General features: G+C 41.2%; 1 protein-coding gene across 4 annotated transcripts in view; it reads left to right on the top strand.

The window, feature by feature from the left end:
* The window catches only part of Tbx20 (T-box transcription factor 20), a 58,089-nt gene that overhangs the window by 10,372 nt on the left and 24,472 nt on the right, over positions 1-23,245 (top strand). For all 4 annotated transcript variants that reach the window (XM_039081364.2, NM_001401090.1, XM_063265373.1 and 1 more), the window contains 2 exons: positions 4,130-4,288; positions 13,426-13,502. In XM_039081364.2, coding sequence (XP_038937292.1) covers positions 4,130-4,288; positions 13,426-13,502 — 236 coding nt within the window. The remainder of the gene's footprint in view (positions 1-4,129; positions 4,289-13,425; positions 13,503-23,245) is intronic.

Here is a 23,245-nt window from a genome sequence, read left to right as displayed (position 1 = left end):
GGCTTCAAACGGCTGAACTTGGGGATGAGCAAAGACTTGGGTTGGTGTCCCTGTCCTCGTGCCCCCAGACCTTCCTTGTTTTCACGACCACGCCAGGGTGACCAGGTTATCTTGTCACTTTGAGGAGCTTTGGAGAGACACTGGAGTGGATTAATGAGCTTCTGCTGTTTGACCTGTTGGAAAGCGAAAAGACCTTTTCAATGTTGGCCTAGTTTATACCTTTAAAGAATAGAGGATGCTTCCTCTTGTTGGACCTTTTTTGTCATGTTAGGATTTATGAACTAGGGGTGGGGTAAATAAAAAAAAAGATTTATGAACTATCTGAGATAGTCTTTGTAGGTCAGTCATCGGTCCTACTTAATGTGATTCATATTAAAATATTTTAGGTTCCAGTTGAAATCTTTGGAGGGAGAAACTACTTTTTTTTTAAATTCATCTTGCATTTTTGACATGCAGAAGTTTAAGAATTACTTGGGACTTTAGACTTCAATAGTAGATTACTTACTTCGAATTTAAATGTTTTATTTTATCGTCAGCATTAGGTGTAGCTGGATTTCAGGAACCCTGACAATCTGACCGTGTCAAATTGTTCAGTTGTCAGTAGCTGCGTATATTTACTGTAGGCTTAAAACTTGTCCTGTGTAATAATACCCTTTGTCACCAGAATTAGTGTCCACTGGAACTGAGAAAGACAGGCTCTTAAGCACTATGTTATTTAACCAGCTTCTTGAATCAGCTTGATGACAGTTCTCTTTTATCATAGATGTTTAGTCTCTGTCAGGAACATCAGCTATCCCCAGGAAGGCATTTCCTCAGAAAAACACAGTTTGCTCTTCTGTTGGTAGTTCATAGGTCCATGAGGGCCACAGCAGGCCTTGGAGTCTGAGTTTGTTCCGTGCCCCTTACCAAGGACACTGGCTAGGAGGGTTAGGAGTAGGAGGGATGCTATTTAAACTTTAAGTTTTGAATTACATTGGTTTTTTTTTTTTGGCAGGGTGTTGTTCGTTATGTTTATGCATGGGCAGGAATGCTACTTGATAGTTTTTCTTATCTTCTTATTTGAACATATGAGGAATGTTGATAAATATGTACATTAGGAGACAAACACTCGCTATCGCTACTTTGAGTTGGCTCCAGATCTATGATCAAATCTCGTTGTCTTGAATTCCTCGGAGGCAGTGCATTATACACAGAGAAATGATGGTATTTTTCAAAGCTTATTTCAACATATTTGAAAAATAATGTCTCTTTTTCCTTAGTTGTTCCTATTCTAGTGTGAGACCCAAAAAAGTGGCAGGTACAAAAGTCATTTCCATCCAATGACTCAGGGTCAGCTTACAGGTTAGGAAGATTGACAGGAAGACATCGGCTATGTGGTCAGTTCTCTCATTGCTACAGATATTAGTTCTAAGGTGTCTTAAATAGAGAAACCATGGCCCAAGTCACTTAAATGAAATGGGACACTATTGACATACAGTTTTCTCTATATCCTGAGCAGTGCATGGGCTACTGGTAAAACCTATACGATGCAAATGTTACATGAATAATTAGTCTGAATTGTTTAGGGAATAAAGACAAGGAAAAGTGTACATGATCAGTATAGGCACAATACTTCTGATCTAAGGTATTTATTTATGACAGGGCTTTTCGATGTAGTCCCAGCTATCTTGGAACTCGCCATGTAGACCAGAGTGGCCTTGAACTCAAACTCACAGAGATCCAACTGCCTGTCTTGTGAGTGAGGGCAGTAAAGGTGTGCACAATCACTCCTGGTCCAATGTGAGGTTGTTCACATTTGCTGAGACACCACCCAAAGATGCACATGTCCACCTCGTACCAATTAACCTGGTATTTAGTGGATAGTTTGTAAATACCTTCAACGGAAGTCCCCCCACCCCCCGATCCCCGCACCATATCTGTCCACATTAGCCAAGAAAGCAAGGGGCCCCTCAGCCGCAGTGTCCCGAAACAAGCATCTCCTAGTGGCTCATGCACTGCATACAGGGGGCTTCCTGAGACCAGGGATTTGCAGTGTTTGAGGACAGGGTACAGCTGAACCCCCACCCCCAAAAGGCAGAGCAGCTCTGTACATTTAAATAGCTGTCTGTCGGTGGAGACAAGCGGGAGACATTTTAGACCTAAAAATGAATTATGTTCAGCCAAATGTGTCATAGGTCATTTCTGTAATCCTAGCACTCAAGAGACAAGGCAGGAGAATTGGCAAGATTTTAAGACCAGCCTGGGGTACAAAGTGGAACCCTTCCTGGAAATAAACAAATCACGGAGCAAACCAGAGCAAAAAAGAGTTTCTTTGCTCATTTTGTACAGTGGCAAACATTTATATTTTAATTAAAGGAAGGATAAACGAAAATACTATTTCTTAGCTGCCTTTTAAATTGAGACATATCATTGCTAAGGACTTGCAACTTTTTGTACCAATAGAATGGACGATGGCCGTGGCAGTGATTAAAATTTAGTTTTAAAAGGGAAAGGTACTAGTCAAAGAAGTTGTCACAACACAGGTTACGTTTGTAAGCCCTTCTTCAGTCCTGCGTAATTCCCAAGGGAGCAAGATGTCCAGCCAGCCCAGCAGCTGAAGGGCACTTGCTGCTCTGTCTTGAGGATACCAGCACTTGTGTCAGGCAGTTCGTGAATGCCTGTAACTGCAGGTCACGGGGATCTAGTGCCCTCTTCTGGCTTCCATGGGTAACTGTACACAAACAATAAAAGTAACAGTTCCTCTATTCTCACTATGGTTCATGATGGAGGTTAGCACCAGCTTTTTTGCTCGCTCCTAGATTCGAGATGTTTTAACCCGCCACCGCCTAATACAATACTGCATTTCTAAGTCGTTTTATGTTTTCCTCTGTGAAGCACAGTATGACCTCCTAGAAAATATTTTTTTATTTAGAAAACATAAATATACATTTTATGCTGGAACTAGACCAGAAAACTCCCAAAATATTTTAGATTTGTTGTTACTATTGTTAATTTTAATTCATTTATTTTATGCGTTTGAGTGTTTTGCCTGCATGTGAGTTTACCAAGGTCCTTCCTGATGGCTGTGTGGAAGTCAGAAGTGAAAGAAGGTATCAGGTCCCCTGGAGCTGGAGTTATGGATGGCTATGAGGCACCACATGGCTATTGGCGATAGCGCTTAATGTCTACTGCAAGAGCAACAAGTGCCCTTAAGCACTGAACTGTATCTCCAGTCCCCCTTTTATTAATTTTTATCTATCTATCTATCTATCTATCTATCTATCTATCTATCTATCTATCATCTCTCTCTTTGTGTGTGTGTGTGTGTGTGTGTGTATTCATGCCACAGAGCATGTGTGTGTGTGTGTGTGTGTGTGTGTGTGTGTGTGTGTATTCATGCCACAGAGCATGTGTGGAGCCCAGAGGAAAACTTACAGAAACTGTTTTCTCCTTCCACCATGTAGCTCCCAGGAATCAAACCATTAACACTTGGAGACAAGCATCGTTACCCACTGAGACATCTCACTTGCCCATGGCTTGATTCTGAAAAATTAATAAAACATGGTCCAAGGAGATAGTTTAGTTGATAATATGCCTGCCACACAGGCAGGAAGCCCTGAGATGGGATGCCTGCAACAAGGATGTTAAAAGCCAAGTTTCAGCAGGGCAGGGGTACAGGGTGGAGACAGATGGATCCGAGAGCTCACCCCCTAGTCTCTCTAGCAGTGAGTTCCAGGTTCAGTGAGGGAATCTGTCATGTAGAGAGGGATTTCAGAAAACATCCAACATTCACCTCTGGTCTCCACATGCGTAGGCGCATGTACTCATATACACAGGAACACCTACAGAGAGGCATGCACACACACACACACACACACACACACACACACACACACACACTAAAATAAGCTAATACACAGAGTGTACCTTCTGAATGGCTCCTGCCCCAATCATCTTAGAAGGGGGCTCACGTAATTTGCAGTTGTTTTGGTAAAATGTGGTTCACCGTGATGGCTCTGTTATTGTATGAAAATGGCTTGACAGAGGAAGGAAGCAGTTGGTTCTAATCTTAGAATAGAACTTGATGTTGTAGGTTAGATAGACCGGTGGAGGATGCGAACACTCAGGACTTCCCATCTCTTCACTGTAGATAATTTTGAATTCAATGCATAAGTACCAGCCGAGGGTGCACATCATAAAGAAGAAAGACCACACGGCCTCCTTGCTCAATCTGAAGTCGGAAGAATTCAGGACGTTCATCTTTCCAGAGACAGTCTTCACAGCAGTCACAGCCTACCAGAACCAACTGGTGAGTGGGTCCTTGACAGTTCAGTTCCTGAACGGGTGTTTTTTCCCCCAGCACTCAAAACGGAAGTTGCTTCGGAGAAAGAGAGCTCATGAACACGAGCGTCGCAGCCTCTGAGATTGTATGGAGCACCAGCTTGTCTTGCAGGACCTTCTTTCTATAGTGCAGGCTGCTTCGTGGCCGACCCCTAACCTGAATCCAAACCACTGTGCCTTCTGCGAGTACCCTGCAGACAGCTGATCAAATTACTAACACTCGAGATGCTTCCAGAAACCGGCTTAGCCACAACCTAGGATAAGGAAAATGGTGTGGATGTCTCTTTAAATAATAAGCTGCAATCCTACTTCATTGACATCAAAATACCAGTTATAATGTCAGGTTATAGTTTTCTAAAATTCGTGGTCATGCTCTGTGTTTCCAACGTGAGCACTGTTTTCTTGCATAAGATTTAGATGTAGTAAACACTGATCAATCTCCCTCTAAGGCCAAGTGCTGTTAGGCACGTGCTCAAATGTTTTCTTCTTTCTTAGTCAGGAAAAGGTCGACAGGTTTGAAGCATCAGTTTGATACAGAATGAGGAGGAAGCTGAGGGGAAGAAAGAAAGGCTGAGTAATTTTCCTGCAGTTGAGTAAGTCAGGGAGTAGAATTCTTCTGAGTGTATGTAGTAAAAGGTGCTCAAACCTTTAGTTTAACTAACAGCTAGGCTGCTCAGAGCACGTCACCTTGCTTTTGTCTGATTGGCTGTAAGTAGCCAGGATGCTTGCCTTCCTCTTATCATGCAGCTGGTGTGTTGTTCGGTCTACATAGATGCTGATCATGGGCCACCTGCTGGCCGAGCATCCAGCTTGGCTGGGTGGGTCAGGCAGGGGCGATGCAGAGGCTCTGGAAAGGCGGGAGGAAGCTGACAGCACAGGTAGTCCTGTCCTAAGAAAGAGGAATGGCCAGAGCAGGTGGAGAAGGCTCACGTGCGCATAACTTCTACATGAGCTTGGGGTTTATTTCACAACTAACTCTGCCATTTCCCTTACTGTTAAGCTGGGGCTAAGAACCAACCAGACTATTTTTGAGAATTGCAGGAAAGTCACATGTGATGATGTATATGAACATTCCCTGGGAACTTTGAGGTCGGACTATTCAGGGATACCAAGAGTGCTTACCCACATTTGGTCCTTAAAATGCCAGTGATTGTGCCATAGAGATGGCTCAGCAGGAGGAGATGTGTGTGATCTGATGTCCTGAGGCAGATCCCTAGAAAAGAGACACACACACATACACACACACACACACACACACACCACACACCACACACACACACACCACACACCACACACACACACACCACACATCACACATACACACATACACAGCACACATACCACACACACCACACACACCACACACACACACACACACACACACACACACACCACATACACCACACATCACATACACACACTCATACACAGACACACATACCACACACACCACACATACACACACATACACACACACCAACCATACACACCACACCACACCACACACACACATACACACACACACACACACCACATCACACAAACACACATACACAGACACACATACCACGCCACACAGACACACACACACACACCACATACACCACACATCACACACACACACACACACACTCATACACAGACACCAGACACACACACACAAATACATCAAATTAAAATTTTTTGGTGCGTTTGCTAAGATAAATCGATTTATAGTTGTTATGTAAATCACCTTATTGTATAAACAAAGTGTTACCTCTTTTGACCTCCAAAATGATAACATGAAGGGAGAGACTTTCAGAAAACATCCAGGTAAAACTCAGTGAGTAGGACCAGAGTCTGAACACCCTCCAGCCCTGACGATCTGGACAGTTGAAGCTGGCCTCACATGTATTTGCAAGCACTCGGGAAGTGGGTCTTAGGAATTTAGAAAGGATCCTGAAACATTCTACTCACTCGCACTAACGGGTAGTTCTCTGATTCAAAAATGCATGTAGGACACTTCGAGAAATTGCGTTGCCGTTTTGGGAGGAAATAAAAACTTGTTATACGGAAACTCTCAATGCTGTTATCAGAATTCCCTCTAAGAGGGAGGGGCCGAAACTAGAAAAGTAAATTACAAGTTTCTTTGTTTTAAAAACATGAGATGTGATGAGTTAGAATAAACTAGAAGGGAAGTTTCTACACAGAGCGCTCTGGATTTGTTTTAATAGGCATGGGAGCAATCCTTTTTTTTTTTTTTAAAGATTTATTTATTCATTATATATGAGTGCACTACCACTGTCTTCGGACACACCAGAAGAGGGCTTCAGATCTCATTACAGATGGTTGGGAGTCACCATGTGGTTGCTGGGATTTGAACTCAGGACCTTGGGAAGAGCAGTCAGTGCCCCTAACCACTGAGCCATCTCTCCAGCCCAGGAGCAATCCTAAATAAATACCATTAGGTCTTCGGCCGCACTGCTTAGATCGTATAAGGAAGGAAAGGTTTGTGCACTTGCTATCATACAAAGCAACACTTAAAGGATGTTTTCTTAACTAATCTTTGCAGGAATATTATCCACGCAGAGAAATAGCATTTTTATTATGCAGCATAGAGCTGGGAAACTGAGGCATGTGCTACACTAATCCCTGAAGGTGGCTTGCTGTGCTCAGCATGGATTTGAACCAAGGTGGTTAGAGCCCTAGACCTTTGAGCTAAGTGCCCTTTCTCAGAGGGAAAGAACTCTCCCCCTCTTAGCTCCTGGCTCTATCGGACTCTTAGACATCCCTTCCCAGAGGGATTCAAGATATCATCTTCCCCCCAACATACTGACTATTTATCTGTGAGTGGCTGAATATTAGAGGGTAGTGAGAGAATATGTGAGTTACCATTCTCAACTAGAGGGTCAGCTGAGCCCTCTTCAGCCAATACATACCATGTGCATTCGTGTGCTAATCTCACTGAATTACTTCTTCCATCGAACTATTTACTCAGAGAAACTTCAGTGTTCAAGACAAAGCCTTAGAAGTAAGCGGTGAGGTGAACCTATACACCCTCCACTCAGGCTTCGTAATTAACTTTTTCCAAGTTTGGTTCAGTCTTTCCACTCCCTGTCCTTTCTGCCCTGCCATTTGACACTACTGTGTTTATCTTATCAACCACTCCAGTAAGTGTGTCCCTGGAGTGAGGGAATTATTTTTGTGTCCACATTGCCTGTGTCACATCTCAGATGGTTATTTATTAGAAACGCCCCTTAATATTATGCGGTAGTCAGTCCATTTGGATTTTAGTATGAACCAGTAATACCCACTGAGACCTTGGTCCTCCCACCCCAGTTACAAGCTTCAACTAAAATTCATGGTCTAAGATGGTTATTTTTAATTTAGAAAAGTCCTCCCATATCCTTCTCAATAATCTTATTTAATTCTGACATTAATCGCCAATGGAAGTCCAGTGAGTGTCATTTCGTAGATAATGAAACTGAAGCCCAGAATGGTTAGGACAGGCACCCAAGGCTACATATTTGATAAGTGCCAGACCCGTCAAGATGGCTTGATCTTCTAGGTCTTATGTCTTTTTTTCGTGACATTGCAAGGCCAACAAAGTAATCACGTCTAAGTGATTCTGAAAGCTGAATCTGAAAATGTTACTACTGTGTTAAATAAGTTAAAATGCCAACGAATGCAGATTCTGGCAGTAATTACTCCTCCCACTAAAGTTTATTTTTATAACTGATATTACAGGTGGGTTCAAAATTTAGTCACAAGAATCCGTCAATCTTTGATGGCATCATAAAGTATAATAATGGGCCATCAGTGCCAAAGAGCCCCCAGGGGGAGCGCCTTTCTCAATAGATCCCTGATTTTATTTCTGTAATCTGTCTTTGAAACAGTCTTTAGCATAAAACCATCCATGGCTGTGATTTGCTATAGAAGGGCAGTTGCGCAAATGGCTGATACGTTTCCTTCAGTGGATAAAACCGATACAGGTCTCCTTAGAAATCAGTTCAGAGATGATCATTTTTGGTCTTCTTGACATGCTTCTAGGTCTCCTGGAGTCAACTGTGTTTTCACTGTCCCATGGTGTGTATTAATTTTCCTACAGTAAACACAATAAGAGAAATACAATGCAAAGGAGGAATGATTCAAAAGCTCCCACTTGGGCCCATTTCTCTGTCTTAAACTTTTGATGTGATTGTTGTTTTTATGTCTGCTAAATTCTAATCAAACTTCCCCAAAGATTGTGTGTGTGTGTGTGTGTGTGTGTGTGTGTGTGTGTGTGTGTGTGAGAGAGAGAGAGAGAGAGAGAGAGACCTTCTTATTGAGACCAGTAGTTTTATTTAGAATTAATGAAAATGGGGCCTTCTTTACCCATTTTTTTTCTTCTTTTTGCAAGGGATGATCGCATTTCTTTACATTATTAGATGAACGCTAAATACATTACACTTTCAACAAACTATTTTATAATTTACGATTTAAAGGTCATACATTGTTTTTGAGCCGGCAGATCATTGATGTGGAGTTGAAGTGTAGGTCAGGTTTCATTTCTAAATGCCTTTGGTCAGATCTTTTCCTGATAATTGGAGAAATGGTCTCCAAGGGCCAATTATACCTATGACTGGGACCCCAGCTGGATTCAGAGTTTGCTGCTCTGCTAGGAAATAATAACCACTGTGAAGTCGCCCTTCTCTGCACAGCTGCTGGTGTCAAAGATCTGCCCTCTAACTGTGCACACATTTACTTACAAATACAGCAATAGTAAAAATAAAAGTATTTTCTGGTTAGCATATGCATTGTGCTCTGTGTCACTGCAATTGTAATAAAAACATGTCTTTGCATGTACTTGAGCATACAAACTTCAGGGTTTCACATACATAAAGAAAAAAAATTGATTTGGGACCCAAAGACATGGCTCAGTGGTCAAGAGCACTGGCTGCCCTTCTAGAGGCCCTGAGTTCAATTCCCAGCAACCACATGGTGGTTCACAGCCATCTGTAATGGGATCCGATGCCCTCTTCTGGCCTGCAAGTGCACATGCAGAAAAAGCACTCATAAACAAAGTAAATAATAAAAAACTGATTTGGGGCTCGGTCCAATAAAGAGGGTTCTTTATTGCAGAGCATTGGGGGTGGGGTCCCAGCATTCATATCTGCAAACTTTTAACCACCTTCAACTCCAATTCTAGGGGTTTGGATGCCCACTTCTGGCCCCTGTATTTACCCACACATATGTAGTAAACCTCAACTCACCCAGGCACACACACATACACGTAAAATAAAACATAAATCTTACAAAAAGCATTTTAAAAAGCTGTCTCTGGTTTTGGAACAAATGATATTCGGTGTCTTGTTCTTTTTTGATCTTCCCTTTATTACAACCTTTGGGGAGGATGACATAGGTCAGCAGCACTGCCTGCTTCAGACTCCCCATGCAGGAGTTGCACGGGTCCCTGTGCACAGGTCCAGGTGCAGTCGCCTCACCCGGCCACTTCCTCGCCTCCCTTTTCATAGCCTCTCTCTCCACTTTCCCCGGTTTACAAAGGAGGCAAGACTATACTTTCAGAAGCAAGTTTTCATGCTTTTAATTTAAATACCATTATTGGACCATTTATGGTCTGTTATTGTGTAGTATGTGAAAATTATTTAAAATTATTTTACGGCCAGGTATGGTGAAACAAACCTTTATTCCCAGCACTCAGGAAGCAGAGACAGACTAATCTCTGTGAGTTTGAGGTCAGCCTGGTCTACATACTGTGTTCCAGGACAGGTAGGAGTATATAGAGAGACCATGTCTCAAACAAAAAAAACAATCAAACAAACATAAACAAACAAAAAAACCCAACACACAATGTATGTGTGTGTGTGTGTGTGTGTGTGTGTGTGTGTGTGTGTGGCCATGTGTGCTTTATCTTGAAATAAGAAAAAAAAATAGAATGCTTTCAAGCAGCACAGTTTATCCTAGTCTGTAAAATTATTAAATCATAATTTGGTGGCTTGTTCTCGTGTGCGTGTGTGCGTGTGCACGCGCGCGTGCGTGTGTGTGTGTGTGTGTGTGTGTGTGTGTGTGTGTGTTTATAGATAAGTTCTTCTTCTTTTTTTTTTTTTTCGGAGCTGGGGACCGAACCCAGGGCCTTGCGCTTGCTAGGCAAGTGCTCTACCACTGAGCTAAATCCCCAACCCCTGGTTTGTTCTTAATATAAAGCCCAGCAACCCTGCCTGCAATTCCTACCATGGTTGTCTGCTGCGTCTGGGGTTGAGCTGAATTGCATGAGGTGGGTCCTCAAGTTTAACCACAGTCTTATGCTGCAGTAGTCACTGGGATAACACAATCCCAACCCCTGATTCACCTGGCTTTTTTTTTTTTTTCCTTCTCTGATGCTCAAAACCAGGGATTGTTTTTCTGGGTTTAATCCAAGTCATCCAGAGAGTGAGTAAACACTAGTTAACTAGTTAACTAGTTAACTGTCTTGCATTCTCTTTCTAACTAATGCTCTAAATTAAACCATCACTGCACCTTTGTAGTAAGGCTGGTTATACAGGGGACCATGCCTTATTTCAGTTTTTTTTCTGACGTTTTAGATTATATAAAAACATGGAGAATAAAAGGTAACATTGACACCACTGAAGGTTATAAAAAGCAACATTTAAAAATATCAGTGGTAGATAATTTTAATGGTGAAAACTAATTCAAAGACGTAAAGAAATACATTAGTTCATTTCCAGGCACCAAGTCAGAGCGGTAATGTTAGACCAGGGACACATTAAGTGACATGCATTTCTCTACTTGTACCCTGGCTCTGGAGGATGTTAGCCACGCTTACCTCATTCAAAGCCTCTGAACTTTAACCCTGGGAGTATGAAAACCAAGTACACTTGTTCTGAATCCCTTCCAGAACAAGACGACCATCGTGACAAAGACACTTCTTTCTCTTGCACAGTTTACATGCAACCAGACAGAGACTGTTATGGTTCACATCGAAGAGAAAAGCCTTTGAGATCTTTTGTTAGCTTCTGTGTTAGACACGCCATCTGCCATTACCTCCAGACAATGTTCCTGACTGGCCAATCCAACCCCTTTTCAATTTTAGAATGTGCTACTTCGAGCAAGATTTGCCTTATTGTTTGGTCCCATAGTTAAAGGTTTTCATTTGGGTTTGAGATGCCGTTAGTGTCACTACCTTGGAATGGACACACACTGCTCCCAGGGTTCTTCACTGTGCATCTCTACATTTGCTCCATAGAGTTTTAGGCTCTGTCAAGGCAAGGCAGCTGTCCCTTACCTGGTGTTGTCACCATGCACCAAAGCCAGCCAATCTTCAGTACATAGGTGCTGGTTAATGATTGCCCAGATATTTCAGGAACTGTAAGACATGTTCGCATGGTAGAGTGTTCTAAATTACAGTTGCTGAGTAGAAAGATGTGACTCTTTTCCCCTTGAAGACTTAAATCTTGCTGGAACATAAACTTTCAGAGCACACTGGTTGTTTGGGCTTTAAAAGATGTGTACAATTTACGTAGAAAGATGAAATTCAGTTCTGAACAAACAGGTCTTCAGGAGAGGCAGCCCCATGAGAAGAGATTCTCCTGAAGTGTTGATGTGCACACTGTAGAAGCCAGTTCAGACTTCGTGCTTATTTTAGCTCTTGCTAGTCATTGCAAACAGGGCTTATCTGTACGGCATCCCCCTCTCTGTTTACCAATATCCCCATTTTTTTGCTGAAAAAAAAAAACTTCACTAACCTTTACCTGCAGTTCTCCAGTGCATGTTCTGAGCCAGTTTCAAGCTCAGGTGACCCTCAAGGCCGATGGTAGTCACAGGCTCCCTCCAGGCCCTGCCAGTGTTGAAGAGAGAGAGGGATATCGACCTGGTTCATCTGTGTGATAGAGGGCTTTTTATGGGAGGCGAAAGCTTCTTTGCATCTTTGCAAATGTAGTTCACATTGAGAAAAGATTGAAAAGAAAATGGCGTCTCCTTTAAGGTGAGAAGAGAAAGGATAACATGGTTGCAAATGAACTTTGGATACAGCCTGATTCTTTTTTAAAGTAATATTTCATACTTTGTTTTAACTATTTTCTCCTCAGTGTGAAAAAGGAGGATATCCCTCACTCCATAATTCTTTTTTTCCCTGCTCAGAATATTTTGTGTGTGTCTCCCTCCAAAGATGAATTTATAGTCCAGCTTTGGTCTTGCAAGCTAAAACTGTTGCAGGGCCTCCGTGCCAGTAATGCAGCTAGGAAAAGGCTGTACTTGGGTCCAGGCACTGGTTGTGCCCCTCTGCATCTATGTATCAGTTGAGGCTTGCTTATCTGCGAGGTCCCTTTAAGTGCTAACAGGAATTTTTCTAGTCTGACTCTTTTAGTCAGTGCTTCCTTTGATTTCTGCTCCACAGCCTGATGCGTGCACAGCAGAGGTGTGATACAAAGGCTCTAACGGGTCTTTGTGTGTTGATGGTAATACTGTATGAGTCATAAATCCCCCAATGCAGATACTTAACACTGATTCTTACTAGAAAGTAAATGTTTCTACAGAAGCATAGCTATTGAGTAACACTGAATGGAAGGCTGACAAAATGACTGATTTGATTCTATTTAGTGAAATGCAAAGAATAATGGTAGTAAGTTAATATGTTGAAGGCTTCATTTCCTGTATTTACGTAAAGGTGTCAGTATCAGCACAGTATTGGACATGGGCTATCATTGGCCACTTAGTCTTTTTACCTTTCATGGCATTAGTAGCATGCTTGTAAACTTAACTGTGAGATGCTGCCCAGACAGAATGAGACAGTGTCTTTACTTTTACTCTTCCCTCCCTGACAACACACATATTCTACACAGTTCTCTCATCTAGGTAGTTTTCCTTTCCCCAGTTGAGTCCTAGCCTTTCCCTAGCATTTACAATAACTTCACAATCTAGTTTCTTAGGTACCCTTGCCTGAAAGGCCACCAAGCCTTTGCTATCTCAGTCATGGCCCAGTATCCCTGAGCACTTGTCCCTCACTCAGACTGTGTCTCATGATGGCACCACTGTACTATTGGGGGCTTTGGGGAATTAATAGACTATTTCCGATTCTGTTTCTTTGACCTTGGGTATGAGATTGTTTTGTGCCCATTCTTTTCTTTCTAGATAACCAAGCTGAAAATAGACAGCAATCCGTTTGCCAAAGGATTCCGGGACTCCTCCAGGCTCACTGACATCGAGAGGTAACGAGAATTTTCTGCTTGCTCTTTTGTCCAGATAAGATAAAGGGCGGGTTGTAAGAACGAGTCCCCTTTAATGCCAATGAATTTCGATCTGGCAGTTCGTAGTCTCTGCACCTCCCCTTCCAACCACAAACTCCTCGTTGTAAGAGCCTCAGCTGCTTCCGGCTTTCTCAAATGCTGGATTTGGGCTTTGCCATGGTCAGAGACCAGGTCCCAGTTATAATTGATTGTCCTGTCTTACTGATTGGCACATTTGCCTTCCGAACGGATGTCTTGGATAACACAAAATTATAAAGGTGATTTGGAATTTTGAAACAAGGAGATGTAATTTAATGCAGGGCCACACAATTCTATCTGTAAGATAGACTGCTATCTTTAATAGCAGAAATATCAAATCTGAGGTCCTGTAAGAAGAAATAGTTATGCATGTGAAGCTTAACCCCTTCCCAATGACAGTTGTTCATTGTTGCTTGAGGTCCTTGAGTGACTGAAACCCATAGCTATTAGCTCAATATTAACGCTGAAACATTTTTAAGGAGATTTTGACCCAATTGCTTATTTATACTGTTTACACATGCTCACAGTGATTTTCATCCTTCATCTTCATACTAGGTCTGATATATTTGCTGATTGGGTGGGACACACCATAGGTATCAGACCCCTTACTTATTGTGCCCTCATGTCTTTGTGTGACTCTCTTGTCAACTGCTACCCATTTCTGCTATTCCTTTTATTGCCTACCCCATGGACATATCTGACCATGGCACTTCTGTCCATCTTGTCTTGGCAACTCAGATGAAAGGCTAGTTATGTTTTAGCAACTTTTGACTCTTCTTAAACCTGTCTAAGTGACAGCATGAGTCACTTGGTTGGTATAATCCAAGGACAGATGTAGAGGCTGTGTAGGGAGCCAGAGAGTTTGGTTTTTTTAAAAAAAGGACTAATTACTGGAGAGTCTGACAATGGGTCAGAGGTAGCGAAATCAGGGACGCACCTTAGGCTGGTGGATGGACATCTATTGTAAGCTTCAGAGAGCAGGCTTGATGGAAAATTGTGGACAGTGACGTTTATAAAAGCACGCTGTAAATCTAACGTGAAAAAATGTTTCTGAGTCTCTCGTCTCAGATGAGTCTTGCATCTGGTCCTTTAGACTCTGTCTGAGCAACTTCGAATGGACTTTGAGAACAGATTTTAGAATAAAAATAGCCCCGTGGTTGCACACACGCTCATGAGATAGAAGTACCCAGCCTGGCTGCCCTTTAGCACAGCAGATTTGATAATGCATGTGGCCACATTTTCCATTTATTGAATAAGCCTCCTGACGTTGGGAGCACTCACTCGCATGGGAAGCTAAGTGGCTGGAGATGGTCCTAAGGCCACAAGAGCACTCTGACGTGACTAGCTGAAAGTTTGCAAGATGACCTAAGTGGTGTGAAACTGGCCAAGGTTTTGGATTTCATTTCCAGGTATTTAAGTCCGAATTTTTCCTAAATAGCCTTTGGGGATGGGACAAATCAGATCAATTGATCTTTAGAGACCTAAAGAAATTAAATTAGTCTGGAGTCAGTTACTGCACTAAACCACGTAGTAATTGAATTGTTCCTTGTAACTGATTGAAAACAGTCCTATCTGTATCAATCCTGGGAGCTTTTCTTCCGAAGAGATCTGAGAGGAAAACACATTTTTTTATGACATGATGACAGATACCGCATTTTTCTAACCTAACTGAATACGATGTAATAAATATGTGACCTTAATGATTTCAAGTTTCCTGCTGTAGATTTATAACTTACTGTGTGGGACAATCAAACCAAAATGCCTTCAGGACCGGACCTGCGTCCGTAGACTTCAGTGTGGCCCTTTTCATGCTGTCAGCTCCGGGTGCTTTGTGAAGTAGCATTGTTGTTCTGAATTTAGGTTTAGAAGGCTCTACTTAGGTCGATGCGTCCTATCTGCCCTTCCTGTTCAGCGACTTTGTGCAGGATCAGAGTTCTCCTGATTTGTAAAAGAAAACTAATGTCTTTATCACGGCTGGCGGCCAGCTAAGAAGTGCGATGCAAAAGCCTTAAGCGATGACTTAGGAGAAGTCAATTTCTGGCGTTGTAGACCAGGGGAAAAAGTGTTGCTGGTTCCACATAGTAAGTAAGTAGCCTAGGACAGCTTCCTGCTGGTTGCTGTTCACCACTCCTTCCTGCTTTGGGGGTGGCATAAAAGCTCACTGCTGCTTCTGAAGAGGGAAAGATAACTGGGAAAGGTTTAGGATATTTTCTTCAAAATTAAGTGCCTTTGTAGCCCCACCCTTCACCTAACAACAACAAAACAAACAAAAAATACAAAAAAACAAAAAAACCAACAAAATATTCCTGCTGAACTGTAGGAAAAAAAAGAAAACCAACAAAATAATATTGAAAGGAGGGAAAGAACACAAAAGGAGGCACAGACTTCAGTCTGCGTACTCGCCTGGGTACATTCCTATGTGGGCACCAGTCACGTGATACTGTTTTTTTTTAAAAAACATTTTCCCTGCAGGATATGTATACTTTTAAATGATTGTCATATTTTTCACAATTTTAGTTATCTAGGGTTCTTTTTCTCCATTTTTCCAATGCCTGGAAGGAATTTTTTTTTTTTTTTTTTTTTTACGTGTAGTCCTGATTGTGATCATACGATAAATAACCACAGATAAAAATGCTGGGTGAAAATAATGTGCTTTTATTTATTCTTCTGCTATAGTTCTATTTTACATGTCAACATTTTTAGGAGAGAACTGAAGTGTTTAATAATGAGAAATTATTTAATAAACTTTATAGTCGTATGATCTAGAAAATCATTTAACTATTTTTACGTATGCTATTCTGCGACATCACGTAGATTCATAATGTCATACAACCACCATCTTTATTCTGTTCCAGAATATTCTCATTATCACAAAGAGATGGTATGCTCAATCCCACCCTCCTTCTTTCTCCCCTCAGCCCAAGGTCTTGGTAGCCTCCATTTTAATTTCTATCTGTTTGAATCTTCCCAGTTAAGTAACTCTAGTGAGTGGATAGGGACATATTCTCAAATATGTTTAACACACAGCCAAGCTTTTCCAAGAAAGATCCTCTCTGAGCATTATGAATGAAAGGAAGAAAGATGGACTGCCCATCTATTTGCACCCTGTCAAACCGGGTGCTCACCACTTCATTTTTGCTAATATAATAGGATAAATACCAATTTTCTTTAAGGTGTTGGCTTATTTATTTCCCGAGCTCCATTTATTTTGCTTCGTCTGTCTCCTCTTATTGACCTATGAAAATTGTATATATCTCATGAATACCATGACAAAAACCTTTAAGGGAGGAAGGGTTTATTTCAGCTTCCCATTCAAGGTACAGTTCTTTCTGACAGGAAGATCAAGGTAGCTGGTCACATCACATCCAGGAAATAGAGAGGGGTGGATACTGACTTGCTCCTGCTCAGTTCCCTTCTCTGTCCACCACCCACATGATGTGGGTCTTCTTACCTCAGTTGTTAGTGTCAACTCCTCCTCCACATGCTTGCCCAGAGGCAAGTCTCCCAGGCGATTTCTGATTTTTCAACCTCACAGTTAACACGAGTCATCAAATTTCTAGTTTGCTATTTGAATTTTTGACTCATTAAAGGATTTGTTTTGATAGGATATGAAATGGACATATCACCTTCTGTCTTGTCTATGTTATATATTACTGGTACATTAATTGTTCACTTAATTATGAGTCTCCCTTGATTGTGTATCAATATTTTTTGAGACAGAGTTTCTCTGTCTGTAGCCCTGGCCATCCAGGCTGACCTCAGATTCATAGAGATCCACTTGGCTCTGCCTCCTGAGTGCTGGGATTAAAGGCTCTTGCCACTGTGCCTTCAAATTTTTTTTTTGGTTCTTTTTTTCGGAGCTGGGGACCGAACCCAGGGCCTTGCGCTTCCTAGGCAAGCACTCTACCCCTGAGCTAAATCCCCAACCCCAAATTTTTTAAATTGGATATTTTTTAATTTACATTTCAAATGGTATCCCCTTTCCTGGTTTCCCCTCTGGAAACCCTCTACTCAATCCCCCCACCTGCTTCTATGAGGGTGCTCCCTCCCTACACTCACTAATTACCTTGCACCTCCCTGTCCTGGCATTCCCCTAAAATGGGGCATCAAGCCTTCACAGGACCAAGGACCTCTCCTCCCACTGATGAACAACAAGGCCATCCTCTGCTACAACTGCAGCTGGAGCCAAGGGTGTTCTTCCTATGTATTGAAAACCCCTTTAGCTACTTCAGTTTTTTCTCTAACTCCTGTACTGGGGACCCTCAGTTCAGTGGTTGGCTGTGAGCATCTGCCTCTGTGTTTGTCAGGCTCTGACAGAGCCTCGTAGGAGACAACTATATCAGGCTCCTGCCAGCAAGTACTTCTTGGCATTCTCCATAGTGTCTGGGTTTGGTGTCTGTATATGGGATGGATCCTCAGAAAGGACAGTCTCTGGATGGCCTTTCCTTCAGTCTCTGCTCCACACTTTGTCTATGTATTTCCTCCCTTGAATATTTTGTTCCCCCTTCTAAGAGGGACTGAAGCATCCACACTTTGGTCTTCCTACTTCTTGGGCTCCATGTGGCCTGTGATTTGTATCTTGGGGATTCCGAGCTTTTGGGCTAATATCCACTTGTCAGTGAGTGCATACCATGTGTGTTCCTTTGTGACTGAGTTACCTCACTCAGGATGATATTTTCTAGTTCCATCCATTTGCCTATGAATTTCATGAAGTCATTGTTTTTAATATCTGAGTAGTATTCCATTGTGTAAATGTACCACATTTTCTGTATCCATTCCTCCAATGAAGGACATTTGGGTTCTTTTCAGCTTCTGGATATTGTAAATAAGGCTGCTATGAACATGGTGGACATGTGTCCTTGTTGGAGCATCTTTTGGGTAGATTGCCAAGAGTGGGATAGCCCAGTCCTCAGGTAGTACTGTATCCGATATTCTGATGAACAACCAGACTGATTTCCAGAGTGGTTGTGCCAGCTTGTAATCCCACCAACAATGGAGGAGTGTTCCTCCTTCTCTACATTCTCGTCAGCATCTGCTGTCACCTGAGTTTATGAACTTAGCCATTCTGACTGGTGTGAAGTAGAATTTCAGGGTTGTTTTGATTTGTATTTCCTTGATGCCTAAGGATGTTGAACATTTCTTTGGGTGCTTCTTAGCCATTCGATATTCCTCAGTTGATAATTGTTTAGCTCTGTACTTTATTTTAATAGGGATATTTGATTCTCTGGAGTCTAACCTCTTGAGTTCTTTGTATAGATTGGATATTAGCCCTTTATCAGATATAGGACTGGTAAAGATCTTTTCCCAATCTGTTGGTTGCAGTTTTGTCCTAATGACAGTGTCCTTTGCCTTACAGAAGCTTTGCAGTTTTATGAGGTCCCTTTTGTCCATCTTAGAGCATAAGCCATTGGTATTCTGTTCAGGAAAATTCCCTGTGTCCATGTGTTCAAGGATCTTCCCCACTTTCTCTTTAGTGTATCTAGTGTTATATGGAGGTCCTTGATCCACCTGGACCTGAGCTTTGTACAAGGCGATAAGATGGTTCAATTTGCATCCTTCTACATGCTGACTGCCAGCTGAACCAGCACCATTTGTTGAAAATGCTGTCTTTTTTCCATTGGATGGTTTTGGCTCCTTTGTCAAAAATCAAGTGACCCTAGGTGTGTGGGTTCACTTCTGGGTCTTCAATTCTATTCCATTGATCTACCTGCCTGTCTCTGTACCAATACCATGCAGTTTTTTTTTCCCCACTATTGCTCTGTAATACAGCTTGAGATCAGGGATGGCCATTCCCTCAGAAGTTCTTTTATTGTTGAGAATAGTTTTCACTATTCTGGTTTGTTTGTTATTCCAAGTGAATTTGCAAATCTCTCTTATTAACTCTATGACAAACTGAGTTGGAATTTTGATGAGGATTGCATTGAATCTATAGATTACTTTCAGCAAGATGGCCAATTTTGCTATATTAATCCTGCCAATCCATCCGCATGGGAGATCTTCCTATCTCTTGAGGTCTTCTTTGATTTCTTTCTTCAGAGACTTGAAGTTCTTGTCATACAGATACTCCACTTGCTTGGTTAAAGTCACACTAAGGTATTTATATTATTTGTGACTATTGTATCATTTTCATAATTTCTTTCCCAGCCTGTTTATCCTCTGAGTAGAAGAAGGCTACAGATTTGTTTGAGTTAATTTTATATCCAGTCAAGTGTGCTGAAGTTGTTTGTCAGGCTTAGGAGTTCTCTGGTGGAACTTTTGGGGTCAGTTAAGTATACTATCGTATCATCTGCAAATAGTGATATTTTGACTTCTTCCTTTCCAATGTGTATCCCTTTGACCTCCATTTATTGTCTCCTTGCTCTGGCTATAGGTAGGGAGAGAGTGGGCAGCCTTGTCTAGTCCATGATTTTAGTGGGATTGCTTCAAGTTTCTCTTCATTTAGTTAATGTTGGCTACTGGTTTGCTGTATGTTGCTTTGCTATGTTTAGATATGGGCCCTGAATTCCTGATCGTTCCAAGACTTTTATCACAAAGGGGTATTGAATTTTGTCAAATGCTTTCTCAGCATCTAATGAAATGATCATGAAGTATTTTTCTTTGAGTTTGTTTATATGTGGAATATGTTAATGGATTTTCATATATTGAACAATCCTTACATCCCTGGGATGAAGCCTACTTGATCATAATGAAAGATTGTTTTGTTGTGTCCTGGGCTTTTTTTTTTTTTTGGTTGGGAGACTTTTAATGACTGCCTCTATTTCTTTAGAGTTTATGGGACTGTTTAGATGGTTTATCTGATCCTGATTTAACTTTGGTGCCTGGTATCTGTTAGAAAATTGTTCATTTCATTCAGATTTTTCATTTCTATTAAGTATAGTCTTTTGTAGTAGGATCTGATGATTTTTTTCGATTTCCTCAGTTTCTGTTCTTACATCTCCCTTTTAATTTCTGATTTCTTTAATTTTTTCTTTATTTTTTCCTTTACCAAATTATCATTGAGTAGAACATTGTTCAGCTCCCATGTGTGTGTGGGCTTAATGTTGTTGGTTTTGTTGTTATTGAAGATCTTAGGATCTGATAGGACACATGGGATTATTCCAATCTTCTTGAATCTCTTGAGGCCTGCTTTGTTACTGATTATATGGTCAGTTTTAGAGAAGTTACCATGAGGTGCTGAGAAGAAGGTTTATTCTTTTGTTTTAGGATGAAATGTTCTATAGATATCTGTTAAATCCATTTGGTTCATAACTTCTGTTAGTTTCACTGTATCTCTGTTTAATTTGTTTCCATGATCTGCCTATTGATGAATGTGGGGTGTTGAAGTCACTCACGATTATTGTGTGATGTGCAGTGTGTGCTTTGAGCTGTAGTAAAGTTTTTTTATAAGTATGGGTGCCCTAGCATTTGAAGCATAGATGTTTAGAATTGAGAGTCATCTTGATAGATTTTTCCTTTCATGATTATGAAGTTGATTTTACTCAATATTAGAATAACTACTCCAGCTTGTTTCTTGCGACCATTTGCTTGGAAATTTTTTTCTAGCCTTTTACTATGAGATGGTGTCTGTCTTTGTCATTGAACTGCATTTCCTGTATGTAGCAAAATGCCAGGTCCTGTTTATCTCTCCAGTTCGTTGGGCTATGTCTTTTTATCAAGGAATTGACTCCATTGATTTTAAGAGATATTAAGAAAAAATGATTGTTGCTTCCTGTTATTTTTGTTTTTAGAGTTGGAATTACGTTTGTGTGGATGTCTTCTTTTGGGTTTGTTGAAAGAAGATTATTTTCTTGCTCTTTCTATGGTATAGTTTTCCACCTTGTGTTGCAATTTTCTATTATTTTTTGTAGGGCTGGATTTGTGGAACGATATTGTGTAAATTTGGTTTTGTCATGGAATATCTTGGTTTCTCTATCTATGTTAATTGAGAGTTTTGCTGGATACAATAGCCTGAGCTGGCATTTGTGTGCCCTTAGGGCCTGTATGACATCTGCCCAGAATCTTCTGGCTTTCATAGTCTGATAGGTCTGCCTTTATCTGTTACTTGACATTTTCTCCTTACTGCTTTTATTATTCTTTCTTTGTTTTGTGCATTTGGTGTTTTGATTATTATGTTAAGGGTGGAATTTCTTTTCTGGTCCAGTCTATTTCGAGTTCTCTAGGCTTCTTGTATGTTCATGAGCAGCTCTTTCTTTGCACCAGGGATGTTTTCTTCTATAATTTTGTTGAAAATATTACTGGCCCTTTAAGTTGGGAATCTTAGCTCTTTTCTATACCTATCATCCTTAGGTTTGATCTTATTATGTCCTGGATTTCCTGGATGCTTCAGGTTAGGAGATTTTTGCATTTTGCATTTTCTTTTACTGTTTTGTCAATGTTTTCCATTGTACCTTCTGTACCTGAGATTCTCTCTTCTATTTCTTTTATTCTGCTGGTGATTGACTCCGGCAATTTTTTCTAGGTTTTCTAACTCCAGGGTTGTCTCCCTTTGTGACTTCTTTATGTTTCTGTTTCCATTCTTAGATCCTGGATAGTTTGGTTCAATTCCTTCACCTTTTTGGTTGCATTTTCCTGTAATTCTTTAAGGCATTTTTGTGTTTCCTCTTTAAGGGATTCTATCTATTTACCTGTGTTCTCCTGTATTTCACCAAGGGAGTTATTTATGTCCTTTTAAAGTCCTTTATCATCATCATGAGATGTGATTTTAAATCTTAATTTTGCTTTTCCATTGTATTGGAGCATCTAGGACTTGCTGTAGTGTGAGAACTGAGTTCTGATGATGCCAAGTAACCTTGGTTTCTGTTGCTTAGGTTCTTGTGCTTTCCCCTAGCCATCTAGTTATCTCTGGTTTTCGTTGGACTTGCTGTGTCTGTCTGGAGCCTGTCCCTCATGTGCACCTGTGGGCCTGTGATCTTAGGTGTGTCAGCACTCCTGGGAGTCCAGCTCTCTCTGGGTGAGATTTGGGTCTGGAGACCTGTGTCTATTCCAGGGAGCACGGGTGGAGACAGTGCTGGCTCCAAACTCTTAACTGTACCATGTCTTCCAGTCTTGCGAGCTGCTGCTTTTGTCCTTCTCTTTAATTGATACATATAAATAAATACTCAAATGTCTGAGATGTCAAATCTCCATTTTCTTGTTCCCTTTAAAGTTTCTTCATAAGCTTTGATCCATATGCATCCAATCTCCAGAACAATTTGAAAAGTCTTCCCCCAAAATGTCATAGGGATTTTGACTGTGTTTCTGTTGAATTTATATATAAGTTTTCAGGAGGACACTGATATGTTTGTAGGTTAAGAGGTCCCTTTGGGACTACTCATGTTTACCTTCTTAATATAATGTCATCTCATGATGAAACATAGTTTGGCATTTCCAGGTTTTAAATTGGCTCTATGACATTGCAACATTCAGTGCAATGACTACAAGGTAGCTAGTGAAAATTTTAAGGAAGGCTATCCCAATCCTGAATTTAGAAACAAACATAAAAGGAGCCCATAGCCCATCTGAACCGTACTCAAAAGCCTTAGTAGTAAACTGTTGTGTGTAGCTTTGTTTCCCTGACAATGCTCCCAGAATAGGCTGTGCTACTAGCCCCCACCCAACTTCCCTTGAATTCATGGATAAAAGACACAGACATCACATTGTTCCTGATGCAGTCACGATTGAGTTTTCCCCATGCTCTGGCCAGTCAC

The sequence above is a fragment of the Rattus norvegicus genome, chromosome 8 (assembly GCF_036323735.1).
Source record: "Rattus norvegicus strain BN/NHsdMcwi chromosome 8, GRCr8, whole genome shotgun sequence".
NCBI classification, from domain to species: domain Eukaryota; kingdom Metazoa; phylum Chordata; class Mammalia; order Rodentia; family Muridae; genus Rattus; species Rattus norvegicus.
The sequence above is the reverse complement of the archived record's forward strand: the minus strand, read 5'-3'. Positions and strand labels throughout refer to the sequence as shown.